Consider the following 13,920-nt stretch of genomic DNA (forward strand, 5'->3'; position numbering starts at 1 on the left):
GCGGAAGTGGCCGGCGAATGCCAGAGCCGAATTTGTTTGCATTACCTTGACGGTACGACCCCTTTCTGTAGGTTTAGGTTAGGTTAGTATATGAAAAAGCAGCACGATCCGAACGAGCGAAACGAGCGTAGCGAGCGACTACAACTCGATCAAATTAACTTGCATTTCGTTTACCATATTTTTTAAACATGCGAGGTGCTTTAATTTGACGAGTTGTATTGTGCACGTTCTAATACTTTTAATATCTGTGATAAGAAATAATACAACAAAAATCTATCATGGATATCATTTGTTTTTTTAAAACTTGTCAAAATAGTGAAACATTAAATGGTGTAATGAAAAAAACCATAACGTGTTTTCGGACAAATAAAATAAAATGTATTCAATAAAAATCTAAAGATTTTCGGTTAATAAAATTCTGTGAATAATGTTTATAGCTTGTGATAGGTAACCTCAAGGCACAGATATATTCGACCCCGCAGTCACTTATGCTTTCGTTCACACGACATTGTCCTGCACGTTTTCGATTATAAACTGACAGACCGCGGGGTGTTCACACGATATATTTTCATGCGTTTAAAAGACGGATAGCAGCAGTATTCATACAGCAATCGCCCTGAGAACACGTCTGTGATGGATCCACGCTTTGATGCACTTTTATATTGGCATAGAAGACACCAACGGCTTTGCCGCCGTACAGAACCGGTATTGGATTCATCCAATGAATCAAGAAGCAGTGCGTACAAACACATTTGAAAAATTTTACGAAAATCTGGAAATGACGAAAAAACGGGCCTTTGTTACACTAAAGATATCCATTAATCGTTATCCACAGAAGATTCGCCCGTCATTTTGTATTAATAAAATTATACGTGTCCTCCTTCCAAAAGATACTTTAATGGATGCCGCTTGTTCTATTCGATAAAAAACGTATGACTTCGCGCCGTGTGAAAAAGATGCATTAGTACTATGCGCCACTGCACACCGAATACGTTAAAGTTCATTCTATTTGCATTGCATAAACGTATAGAGCTGTGTGCGTTTTTTTATAACAGTGAACAGTGGGTCAAAGTCAAATAATCATTTAATTTTATTCCATAGCTAAAATTTTTACACTTGAAAACGTCATTTTTTAAGCTCGTTCACTACGAAGAAGGAGCAAGAAACTCTAGGGATTGCTCTTTTCAAATAAACTTAAATACTACGGAATACACTTTGAATATACTTGTTGTCTTTCCATATTTCTTTATCTAAAACGTACTCTTCAATTTTGTAATATGACTTTTCAATTAAAACACTTTTAATTGTAAGTTTTAAACTTAGGAAATGATAATCTTAACATATTCCCTGGAAACTTATTGTAAAAACGTATACAGTTCCCCATAAAAGAATCGTTTACCTTAATTAAACGAAACCGTGGTACCATGAGTTTGGACTTAGTTCTAAGGTTAATATTATGGATATCTTCTTCCTTAATGAAAGTAAATGTACTGTGATGCCACAGTCATGACGCCAGTCTCCTTAAACTTTTCTCTGAGAGAAACCCGAGAACCTAAACGGAACACAGAACGAATCGCTCGTTTTTGCAACACAAATATGGTTTGTATATCTGCCGCTTTATCCCACATGAGAATCCCATAGGACATTATACTATGGAAATAACTAAAGTAAACTAGTCTAGCAGTAGCAACATCTGTAAGCTCACGTATTCTACGGACTAAGGAAGATGTATGTGGAAACCATTGAAGTTTACTATGTAAGGTCACTCCCAAAAAGACAGCTTTATTATCAAGGGTAACAGTTTATCATAAAATAAATAGTACAAATATTATCTACTGCTATTTCAGGTTTATACTTGAGCAATGCACGAGCTGCAGCAGACAAAACTGTTCTCAGAAAGCTTAACATTTCCCATGTGCTCACCATTGAAGCTCATCGGCTGCCGAAATCTTCTTTTGAAAATGCCAATATTAGCACACTCTTTATTAGGGCCTACGACACTCCTCAAACCCATCTCTTGCCCTACTTCCCAATGGCCAACGCATTTATCGGCGAGGGTTTGCAAAAAGGTAGAATAAATTTAAAAATTACGTAGATAGATAAAGAAATAGACTTTTTGATAGATAAATACATAGAAAGACACTTAAATGTGTATATTATTGTTTATAGATAATAAGTTAGATACTCGTTGTAAATGCTTTGCTTTACAATTTTCTTTTAAACAAACTAATTTCTATTGCCCAATTGATTCTTTTTTCTTTTACACGAATTTATAAATTAGTTTTTTATTTATATTATATTGTTTTCTCCGGCTTATCAATTACTATATAATTTTTTATAATATGCCTTCCTGAAGGTATATTATACCTTCAATATTTGTGTGCCTAATATTTGGCCAGACATAGAGAAACTATAATTATACTTATTTTATACATGTCATGTTCTATTCAACCTATGTTTTCACGAATAAATTAATTATGACCAGTGATCGGGAGTTAATTTAGCTAAACTAAAGAATAACGTGGATATTCTTTTCTACAAATCCTGGGACTATTGTTTTTATTTTTGTCAGTTAAAGAAATAGCTATGTCCATATTAAGAAAACGTTCATACTTTGGGTAAGTTAACTCCCCCAATTCCGACAATTGTTTATGAATTATGAATACAGTGATGAACCAATCAGATAGTAGTTAATTACTAAATTACAAGTTTGACTGCGCAGGAGCCGTTCTCGTTCACTGCCATTTTGGAGTCTCTCGTTCAGCCACTTTGGTCATTGCGTTCATTATGGAAAGATACGAGCTGACATACCAGCAAGCATATAACTACGTCCGCCAGCGAAGACGATTCATCAACCCCAATCCAGGTTATTTAAGACTTTTTAACATTTAGGAGGCTTTTCTACATACTTCAGAAATAAGTAGCTCAATTCGCTTTTACATGTACGTTCGAGCGTAAGAGTTGAGCGGTGACGCAGAGTATACTACATATACAAAAGTGCATAGGGATCAAGAACGTTTAATGAATCAGTCAACCAAAAAAATGCATCAGTGCTAAAAAAAAGCAAATGATGTGTGTACATCAGATCGACATGCTACATAGTAGCATGCGCGGCGACGAAGCATGCACGCATTGGACAAGGGGCCAGGAGACGAAGTGGGGAGAGGTGCTGCGGTGCGAAAATAAGCAGCGTTACGTTGCGACGACGCATTGCTTGTATGGTAATCGATGCGTTGAAATCATAGCGTTACGACGTTGTAACGCACCGGCAACGCCCGTGTGACATCGCTCTAACTCCGTTAATAATAAAAACGGATAACCCCACCATCTCGCACAGTCCTTCCTGCTTCTCAGCATACGGGCGTAAATACGGGAGGCACTCACGGTACTTGCTCGGGGCTCCTTCCCGTGAAGCGCGTCTTGACTCCCTACAAATTCGGTTTCCTTGTCCCTTCTTCTTTCACCTCCCCCCTTTCAGGGGCGTGTACATCACAATATAGCACTTCGCGTTGACCTGCCCCGACGATAGGGCGCTAAGCGTCATATAGTCTTCTTTCATTGTGCCACAAGTGCGCAAATTCGTGAAATCTAAAATAAAAAGGGACAGCTCCCATACCTTTTCTACATAAGTTTTGACTATAATTACCCTCCCTATCAACCTCTTGGCCAACTTAAAGGGCAACTCACGTGACCCGCAAGTATCCTCGCTTCTGACCTTCAACTAGACCTCTACTAAGACGCGCAAGCTGCACACAAGACAGACACCCCGGCCACACGCCACCGCGGCTGACAAACATGTCCGTCTCTGCAGGTCACCACAAACCCCAGCGAGAGCATATCTAAGTCTGGGTCCGCAAAAGACGCTCGTGTAGTTGTACCCTGGTCTTGTTGTCGAGCCCGTAATCTCTCCGAAAAACCCTATATCTGCTAGATAAGGACATTCCCATATGTTTCTACATAAGTCTTGTTTATAGTACCCCTCCCTATCAACCTCTTGGTTATGCGGGTAGGGCACTACGACCTGTGTAAGACCGAACCCGCACAGGGACCATCTAAATTAGGTCTTAGCCCCGGATCAGCACATTTGCACGGGCTTCATCCGGTTCTCTGTAAGGTTAGTGAGCCTCCCCGGGTGTACGTACAGCACCCTCCCTATTTTCCAAATAGGTACCGGAGCTGTAGGCACGGTCACGTCCCGACGTACTCCGCACGACTAACGGTTACCGCCGCTGAGCCGCCGACTACCAAATCTCCTCATTGGTGGCCGAGCTGTAACGCACGCTCACTTCCCGACGCTGAAAGAACGGCGTCTCTCCAGTTCCCAAATTCCTGCGTGGCCGGAGGGACCGGAAGATGTCTAGCTCATCCTTTACTAGCTCTCCGGGCTAGAGCCGAAGATGCCAAGTAGCAGTGTCCTGCGACAATGTCCAGGCATAGCTACCGAATTAAAGGGCAACTCACGTGCCCCGCGCGTCTCCTCGCCTCAAGCCCTCAACTAGACCGCTACTAAGACTCGCTAGCTGCGCGCGGGACAGTCGCCCCGGCCACATGAAACCGGGGCAGACAAACATGTCCGTCTCTACAGCTCACCAAACCATATCCACGAGTCCATATCCACGTCCGTATCGACCAAAGACACCCGTGAAGGCGTATCACTGGCGGAGGGCTTGTCCCGGACGCCCACTGTACCCTGGTCTTGCCATCGAGCCCATAGTCTCTCCGGAAAACCCTATCTCTCGGGTCGGTAGATAACGTCAGTGATAATAAGAACTGCTTCAAGTAGAATTGGAACTTTGTTTGTCTACGGAAATATTACAGATTGGGAAAACTTGGAAACTACGGATATTTACGAACGTAAATATCCGAACTTTGACGTTAGATATTGACTTTATTGTTATAAATATATCTGCCATTACCATTGACGTCACGTTGTATAGCAATCTGCATTTGCTACCTTTGAATATCTATTTGTATCTCAGTTGGTATCGATCTGTAGAGGTTGCCCGTTCGAGTCCTGTCAGATACTCGTAGAAGGAATTTTTCTTTGTGTACGAACTATGTATTAAAAATTATTACACCTAATTTTTTAAATAATATTCCAGGTTTCATATCACAATTGCAACAATATGAACGTCTAAATTACGATGTCGATAGTTTCAGTCGATTCGAAGCGTACGTGAATGTAAACGCAAGAAAACATAAATACAAAATAGCTTCTTTCGCCGCTGTTGTCGTTGGTGTCCTTGTGCCTATCGCAGTCCTGGTAAGCCATCAACCACAGGCTCTAATTTGAAAGCAAATGCAATAAAGGAACGTCTATCTCCAGACATAAAATTCGATTACCCTAACAGATTTGATTGTCACGATAAAAATGGTCACCTGATCCATAAATTCGCATTATGACAATCGATATATATATATTGGTTTAAGCAATTCTTACCCTTGGTGTAAGAAGGTCACATTTGCAAAATTACAACTTTTCAGAACAGAGGTTTGATGATTCTACGAACGAAATTAATCGATTACTTTCTTGCTTAAATAGAGTGTTATAAAATTTCAAATTATACGTAATTTGTTTCATGTACAGGACAACCGCTTAACTGAATCGGTTCCTGAGGTAGCTGCGCGATGCGAGAGGAGTGATAGTTTACGTAACAGTTATGTCGCGTTGCACACGGAATAATTTCGACGAGATTTTTCTGACGAAAGTCAATAGCAAGTTGATTAAAAAGTGCCGACCAAATGAGTCAGTACTTTTTATGTGAAACGATAATTAAAAAAACTGTTTAATTGATGAATATACATGTAATTTGGCACTTTTTTCAATGAACTTGTTATTGAATATCGTCAGAAAAATCTTGTCGAAATTATCCCATGTGCAACGCGACATAACTGTTACATAAACAGTCACTCCTCCCGCACGGCACAGCTACCTCAGGAACCGACTCATTTAGGCAGGTCTGTAGTACGTACTATTTTTATGTGACTTGTGATCATACGTGGCTTTCTTCTACCAAGGGTACGAATTATATATACCCAACAATTAATATTAGACAGAGAATCGAAATGCATACTGCCTTCTTTATCATAATTAGCGTATTTGCATTTCGGTAACTTTCGAGATATTAGCACCTAAAAAATGTCAATTTCTGATTATGATATTTTGTGCAATTAACAATAAAACTGAAACTAAATAAGATATCAAAAAGCCGATTATAGTCCTTCCTGATTATTCCAATTTTTCGACGATGCTAGTATCTCTTTACTTCATAACACGTAAAAATTCTAGAATTTAAGGTCAGGATCCGAGCTTCGCCTACCCCAGTGCTTGACAGCCTCGGTTACTCAGTGGTTAACGTTGTGGATGCTATAACGGTCTCATGACTAAATTAGGACCAATTTAGGAAACAAACTTTTGTAAATTTGTTCTTGTCGGGGTGTTCTGGGTAATGCCCCGGATGTCCCTAGTTTTTAGACCAGGTTATTAATGTGATTGTCTGGCTCATTATTTTTATTATATTATCGCGTCTATTTTCGGTTAATATTTTCGGTTTCTGATTAATAATTTCACCAATAAAAAATCGAGAGGAATATCGACGACCTCAATGGTGGACTGGCTGCATACACTGGTACCGTCGTTGTTTCCGATTTCCATAACACAAGTGCTTTAGTTACGTACTTTAGAATCAGAGCAACGTACGTGATGTTGTCTAATATTTATTTTAATTATTTAATGTTGTATAAAATTAAAACCCTACCCAAAGTAGTGTGACATTAATATTGTGTAGGTAGTTTCTAGAGATGTTTCTGTATTTTCACAATGCCAAAACTTCTTTTTCAGTTTTTTTAACGATTTCAGTCGATGGTCCAAGCTTGACTGTGGTTTAAAAAATCTTGAAATCACAACCAATCCGTCAACTTGAACCTGTAAGATTTCATTCACATCTTCGTTACAGTTCTTCGTTATGTTTCGATTAATTCTATTGTTATTATTGAGTTTCTGTGATTAGAACAGAGGAATTTAAATTTCCAATTTTATAGAAAACGAAGATATAACTGAAAGGTTTAATAATATTAATTATTTAATTTGACTGGCCTGGTAAATTGTTTGTGGTTTTATACCGTTTTTTAAACATTGATTTATATTTTCTGTCAATTTAGAGCACACGTAGACTGCAGACATTCTGTCGGCCGACAGTTCAGTCGGTGCCAAGTGCGCACTTTATAACGACTCGATGTCAATCGACAAATAAGTTTGACGGGTTGCTAGGTTTAGAAGCAGTAGAGCTCCTTGTGAAAGAGTTCGTTCAGAAAGTACTGACACCTTTCATATATCTGCCGCTAAGCGGTAATGTGAGCATTACTGTGATCCTTTGAAGGGTAAGGGTGCTAGTGAAATTACAGGCACATGGTACTTGTCAACGTACGTCTCAGGGTGACGGGCGCAGTGGCAATGACCTTGAGGGTGACCTCCGCGGCTTAAAGCTCTGTTTGGCACTGCAACTCCTATTGACAGGCGTATCGTCGACCACCAGGCACACGGCATGCTTGTCCCGTCACTTGGTCGGCAAACTATCGACCAAATGGTTATCGATTGTTAAGTTTACCAATGTACCCAATACGGTTTCTCTTTTTCTCTATTGTACAAAAGCAATAATAACTTATCTGGATAATTTAATTTTTAATACGCAATTCGAGAGCAGCCACTAATTAGCACAATTTTTCGACACCAGATTGTTTGGTTATTTCAGTGTGCCCGCTAGCAGCCCGACTCCACTTAACTGTCGGTGGAGAGAAAGTCTGTAGTTTGCAGGTGCCCTTAAGATTGCAAAAATGTCTCAAGACTGATAGAGAATAGAGACCAAGAGAATACTATTGGATTTTTGTTGTGAGGCACTGTTCACTATGAATATCTATATTCGTGATGCTATCGAATTTTTCGAGCGGTTGAACAGTAAGGAAAAGAAAAGAACAGGAAAACAGTAGTAGTTTAGTAGATCTCCTTGTAAAAAAGTTCGTCCAGAGAAGTACTGCCACCGTACCTATTTCAGCCGCCAAGCAGTAATTAATGCTCACATTACTGTGATCCGATTTTGAAAGGTACCTACGGTCGTTTGTGGAATTACAGGCACATGGGACTTGTTAACTTGTCTCTACGTAGGTGACGGGCTTTGTGATTTAAAGCTATCAAAAACATACCACTGAAAATTAGATACTTTCAAACAAGTTTAGTTTTAGCAACATTAGAGGCACTTTTAATTTTTTTCATATACTTCTTTTACAGGCATTTTGAATCGAACTAAATACAAGATAAAAGGGAAATATGGAAAAGCAGAACCAAAATTATATTTAAAATAGGATTAAAGATAAATGAAGGCATGATATCTACGCAGAAGGGATATAGAGTACGTCACTACTGTAATGAAATTTCATGATCAAAAATGTACGCTAACAAAATATTAACGTGACAAAAGCAGAAACAAACTATGCTATGATATATTACATTTAGCCTTTGTTGTAACCTCCGTATCTAATTTAAATTTGATAAGTTTATATCTTAGCCATTTTCAGAGTTTTGTATTGTGTTTATAACGGCAAGCAGTTAGACGGGCTACCTGATTTTGAAATTAAAATGTAGCAGTTAAGTAGGTTTAACATTATTCTATATTTCTTCTCAAGAAAAAATGGTGTGTTCAAATGGAAAGCTTTAAAATTGGCTGCCATGTGATATTGTCATGCTGAAATTCGTTTTTTAGCCTTACGTTTGCCTTTTGTATTTCTTATTAATACAATAGGTCCGTGTGACTGTTTGAAAAGCAATAACTGTTTTGTTTTTCTCCTTTAGCAATAAGTTAAGAGTTTTAAGTGTTCGTCCAGGGAAGTACTGCAACCTTACCCATTTCTCCGACAAACAGTAATGTGAGCATTAATGCGTTCCGGTGTCGAAGGGTAAGGGTGCTGGTGAAATTAGGCACATGGGACTTGTCAACTTATGTCTCAGGGTGTCAGACGCAGTGGCAGTTCCCCTCAGTTCTTTGTGCTTTTGTGAGTGGTACTGCGACTGTTATGGACGGACGTATCGCCCATTAGGCGCACGATTTGTTCGTCCCGTTTATTAGTATTATTAATAAAAAAAGTTGTCTAGCATACATTTACGTAGAGATCCTTGTGAAAGAGTACGTCCACGGAATTACTGCCACCTTACCTATTTCTGCCGCCAAGCAGTAATGTGAGAATTACTGCGTTTCGATTTTGAAGGGCGCTGGTGGAATTACAAACAATCACACAGTCGCCTTATTTTCTCAAACTCGTATCTTAAAGCACAAAGTAGCTGAAATGCAAAAAATTACTCGTATATATAAATTTTGCAGGCTGATTTCCCTTCACATTTCCTTCATATTCACACACCGGCTTTTACCTATTCTTAAACTAATCTATCCAAATTAACACCCTTGATAAGAATTTTTAAAATGAATAGAAGGTTTTGCCATTTCCTGAATAATAATAATAATAATAATAAAAAAAATAAACGAGTTTAAAATAAATACGATAATAATAATAATGTGCCATTGCCGGGAAATACCGCCTCTCCCATTTAAAAATTCAAAATTAATTTTTTAGGCCTTGGGAGAGGCGAGAGTTTAAAATAAATACGAAAATAATAATGATAATAATAATAATGATAATAATGATAATAATAATAATAATAACGCACACACTCAACATAGCCCCACACTAGGGAAACCCTGTGTCGTGGGTGCCATGGACACACATAGACAACCACAAATTACACCCAAACTCACGACAGAAATAAATGTAGGCCATACAAATATTTCTCCCGGCCCGGGAATCGAACCTGGGACCTCTGCGTGGCAGTCCGGCATGGTAACCGTTCGGCCACAGAGGCAGTTAATCTTTGTAAGATACGTGTTTGATAAGGTAAGGCATCGACATGGGACTTGTCAACGTATGTTTCAGGATGACATATGGCAGTGCTCCTCACATCTTTGTGATTTGAAGCTCTATGTGGCACTGCAATTGTTATAGGATAGGCGTGTCGTTTACCACCAGGTGCACCACTTGTCCGTCCCGTTACTTAATATCATCATAAAAAAGTACAACACAACAGGTCTTTGCGGAGACGAACATTGATGTTGAAAATTATTGCGCTACAAATTCAATGCCTCTACCATGAAATTAACGTTGTCGCTAACTACTGATTAAAAAATTCACGATTGTATATGGTAAATTGCAATTAACGTCTCTAGCAGTCTCAAAAAGATCTTAACATTTAGCGACAATGACAACTGTGACTCTTGGTATTTACCGAGTTTGTCCAGGAAAGTACTACCAGCAGTGTATTAGGAACTTTGGCAGCGACATCTAGACGTAAGTTATCCACAAAAAAGAAATAAACAAACGTGTTTTGTCTTTGGCGGTGTAAGCGAGTGATCCAGAAAGCTTTATTCCGCGAGAGATATGAAGCCAGTCGGAAAAAGGGGTTCAAGTGAGCATTATACTAAGCTTTCATATTGGACGTGGTAGCTTTATTAAAGGCTTTTATCGGTGTCTGAACTCTCACAGCTGTGCTACCTACCGATAAAAGTAAATTATATTATTAAATTAAATTATTAAAACCGATATAATTAAAATATTTACTTGGTTATTTAATCAACCAAGTTTTTTAAGACTTTCGTGGTTATTCACTAAATGATTATCAGTAATATCAGGTTTCTTACGGAACGGTTGCACGCTCCATGGTCACGGGTTGACAACCCGAGTGTTGCAACCGTTCCGAAATATCGGGAAAATAAAAAGAAGTCATACCGTGGTAAGAAACCTGATATTAGTGATAATCATTTAATAACCAAGATAGATAGATAAACATGTAGATATACGAGTATAGTGGGTTACTACGGATATGTAACCTCAGTCATGAGATACGGTATCAATTTTTGGGGTAAAGCTATCCGGACGTATTGAATGCAAAAAAACGTGTTCGGGCGATTAGCGGGTTGTGACGTATATGCATTGACTTACAATTATATGGACGTCGGGTCCGCGCCAAAAAGTGTCCGAACTTATAGGGCGTTAAAATCGTATACAGAGCGTCATTCACGCTTTAGTCTTCGTTTGTTCGACTGACAGCGAAGCAAGCAAAATTAGACAGTACTGCGATGACATTACAATTTAAATTCAACGTTTTAGCTTTTTCATATTCCTTTACATGTCACTACGTTTAAATAGGTTGACTTGGGACATTTTTTTCGTGGTTTTCGTATTAGATCCGTCGTCCATTTATTTGTAAGTCAATGCGTATATGTATATATCTTAGTTCTTGATGATCTAAGATTTTTCCTTCAATTTATACATTTAACAGACTTCAAAAAAGAGGAGGTTCTCAATTTGCGTTGTTTTTTTCTGTATGTATGTTACGCGATAACTCTGGCACTTGTGAACCTATTTTGATGATTCTTTTTTGTTGGAAAGATGGTACCTCAGTAGTGGTTCTATTTACTCTAAAGGTGGCAAACTAGGAGATGAATAACTTTGTCGTCAGTTTTGGTTGTACTGAGAGATTATTGAAAAATATTTTTTTGTCCGGAGAAATCTCACACTCATCAGCAAATTAAAACGTACACGAAAACACAATAAAATGAAATTGGTATCCTGTAAGACTACCCTCTTTCATAAAATATTAGTGCGATGGCACCAAAACTGTACAACAAGCTGCCAAATCATATATATACTTGGCATAAAAGACAATTTGTCAATTTTAAAAAGCGTTTATTAATTTATTTACTTGGAAAGCGTATAAAGTCAGCGATTACTTACATGATAAGGATATAGAATAATAGTTAACTATAAAATAATGACATGCATGAGACTAAGAATTGAAATTATAATTAAGGTTTTTGAGATTATAATAACTCGTTCATAGCAACTAGTACTTTAAAGACATCGAAACGATATGACGATGTACGGTAAAACCCAATATGGTTTATATTACATCGTTTAGATTCTTAAACTAATTTGTAATCTGTTTGTGTATATATGTACATACAGTTAAATTAATTTAATTAAGTACTTTGTGTGCTGTAGGTACTGACACGACAACGTAATTCTACTACGTACGCACATCCAGAAAAAGTCTTTCTGGATGTGCGTACACAATAAATGATTTGATTGAAGATCCAAACAAAAACGGTTTGACAGTTTTCGAGATAAATGGTAACAGGTACAACCTCGTAGACTTTGAACTCATAAAACAAGGCTAACAGATGGACTGCATGTTTGCAACCGAGACCACGACTGCATGAAGTTGATAACGACTTCAGGCATTAACTTATCTGCTGCAGTCGTTATCAACTTCATGCAGTCGAGGTGTCGGATAATGATTTCACGTATTAACTGCATGTAGTCGAAACCGACATCATGCAGCCAAGATCGACTGCATGCAGTCAATGCGCGAAGTCATTATCAACCTCATGCAATCGTGGTCTCGGCTGCATGAAGTTGCAAACATTAACTGCTAACATGCAGTCATTCTGTTAGTAGCCTAAGATACAATCTCAACAAAATCTCTTGCACATCACACACATCACACACAGGGTGAAAACAAACAATTAAGAATGCAACGCTTGATGCTCCCGCGCATCACAGGAAGAACAATTAATTAAAGCAGCTGATCCAAAAGATATCTGAAATTGAGCGCGAAGCCATAATACCATCTATTATTAGAACACGTTGATATTTATAGCAAGCTGTGATGAAACTTTGTTGAAGTTCGAAATATCTTCTATTTTTCTTTGAGCTGTTGTTTTGCCTGGGTTAGATACGTGTCAGGCAGATATTGGTATCTATATGAGAAACGGAATGTCTAAGTCTTTTTTAAAATATCTTTCGTATACCACCGGTAGAGAGAACAATATTTTCACGAATTTGCAATCACTATCTTCTATACACTATAATCTTGCATTTTGACCTACATTTCGTATACGCCTTGTATTGAGTAATGCTTTTTGGTTAAGACGAGTCACCGGAAGAGAAGCGGGAAGAACTTTGCTAGATCAAATGGTTGAGGTATTTACTATTTAATAACAGTCTCACAAAAAATATACGATATACCTAAAGATATTGTCTAAAGAATGTGCTAATTTGTTGTACGATATGATGTGTTTTACCCATCGAGTATATAACCAGAAATAGAGATGAAATAAGGTCCATACATTCCTGGGAACTCATCAGTGATACTCTGGTTTACACTGAAATTACAAATTAGAAAGCTGAAATAGTACAGCGCCAACAACTGACCTGTGTGTACGTCTCCGTATATTCCAAAAATATTATGTATTTATTGTAATAAAGATCAGAGTACAAAGAAATCTGTAACAATGGCGTGCTGTTCCATTCGATGGTGTGGGGAAAAACAGCAAAACATCTAATTACAAAACAAACGGAATCAAATTTCATCGGTAATTAAATATGTGATTATTGTGATTTTGCAATTTTCGTCGATTATAGCAAAGCACAAGTTAACTGGCCGATTTGAAGTAAAACAATTGACGACACCCGTCAATTGTTTCGAATTCAGGCTGGCCAATCGGAGCGCAGTTGTCACAGTAATGATGTGGCAGAACAGTTTTCAAACAAATTAAATGACATTTCGTCTCTATTTCTGGTTAGATACTCGATGGTTTTACCCGATCAATAAAATCCCGAAAACAGGCTAAAATTATGTAAACGGATTATTTAAGAATAAAATAAGTAACTTTGCACATAATTTTTATATAAAGTTATAAAATTGACATTTATTCCAAAACTTGAAAATAACCTAGCGGTTGAACGACATAGCGGCCGCCATCGCGCATTGCGATACTTTCATATGCCAAATTAATTTTTTGGGTATTTTCTGTTTTT

General features: G+C 38.0%; 1 protein-coding gene across 1 annotated transcript in view; it reads left to right on the forward strand.

The window, feature by feature from the left end:
• The window catches only part of LOC113228271 (dual specificity protein phosphatase 1B-like), an 11,943-nt gene extending 3,267 nt beyond the window's left edge, over nucleotides 1-8,676 (forward strand). The window contains exons 3-6 of the mRNA XM_026461537.1: nucleotides 1,848-2,069; nucleotides 2,723-2,866; nucleotides 5,103-5,263; nucleotides 8,285-8,676. Of these exons, the coding sequence (XP_026317322.1) occupies nucleotides 1,848-2,069; nucleotides 2,723-2,866; nucleotides 5,103-5,263; nucleotides 8,285-8,293 (536 nt within the window). The 3' untranslated portion in view covers nucleotides 8,294-8,676. The remainder of the gene's footprint in view (nucleotides 1-1,847; nucleotides 2,070-2,722; nucleotides 2,867-5,102; nucleotides 5,264-8,284) is intronic.
• The last annotated feature ends 5,244 nt before the right edge of the window (nucleotides 8,677-13,920 follow it).

The sequence above is a fragment of the Hyposmocoma kahamanoa genome, unplaced genomic scaffold (genome assembly GCF_003589595.1).
Source record: "Hyposmocoma kahamanoa isolate Upper Pololo Valley unplaced genomic scaffold, ASM358959v1 224, whole genome shotgun sequence".
NCBI lineage: Eukaryota > Metazoa > Arthropoda > Insecta > Lepidoptera > Cosmopterigidae > Hyposmocoma > Hyposmocoma kahamanoa.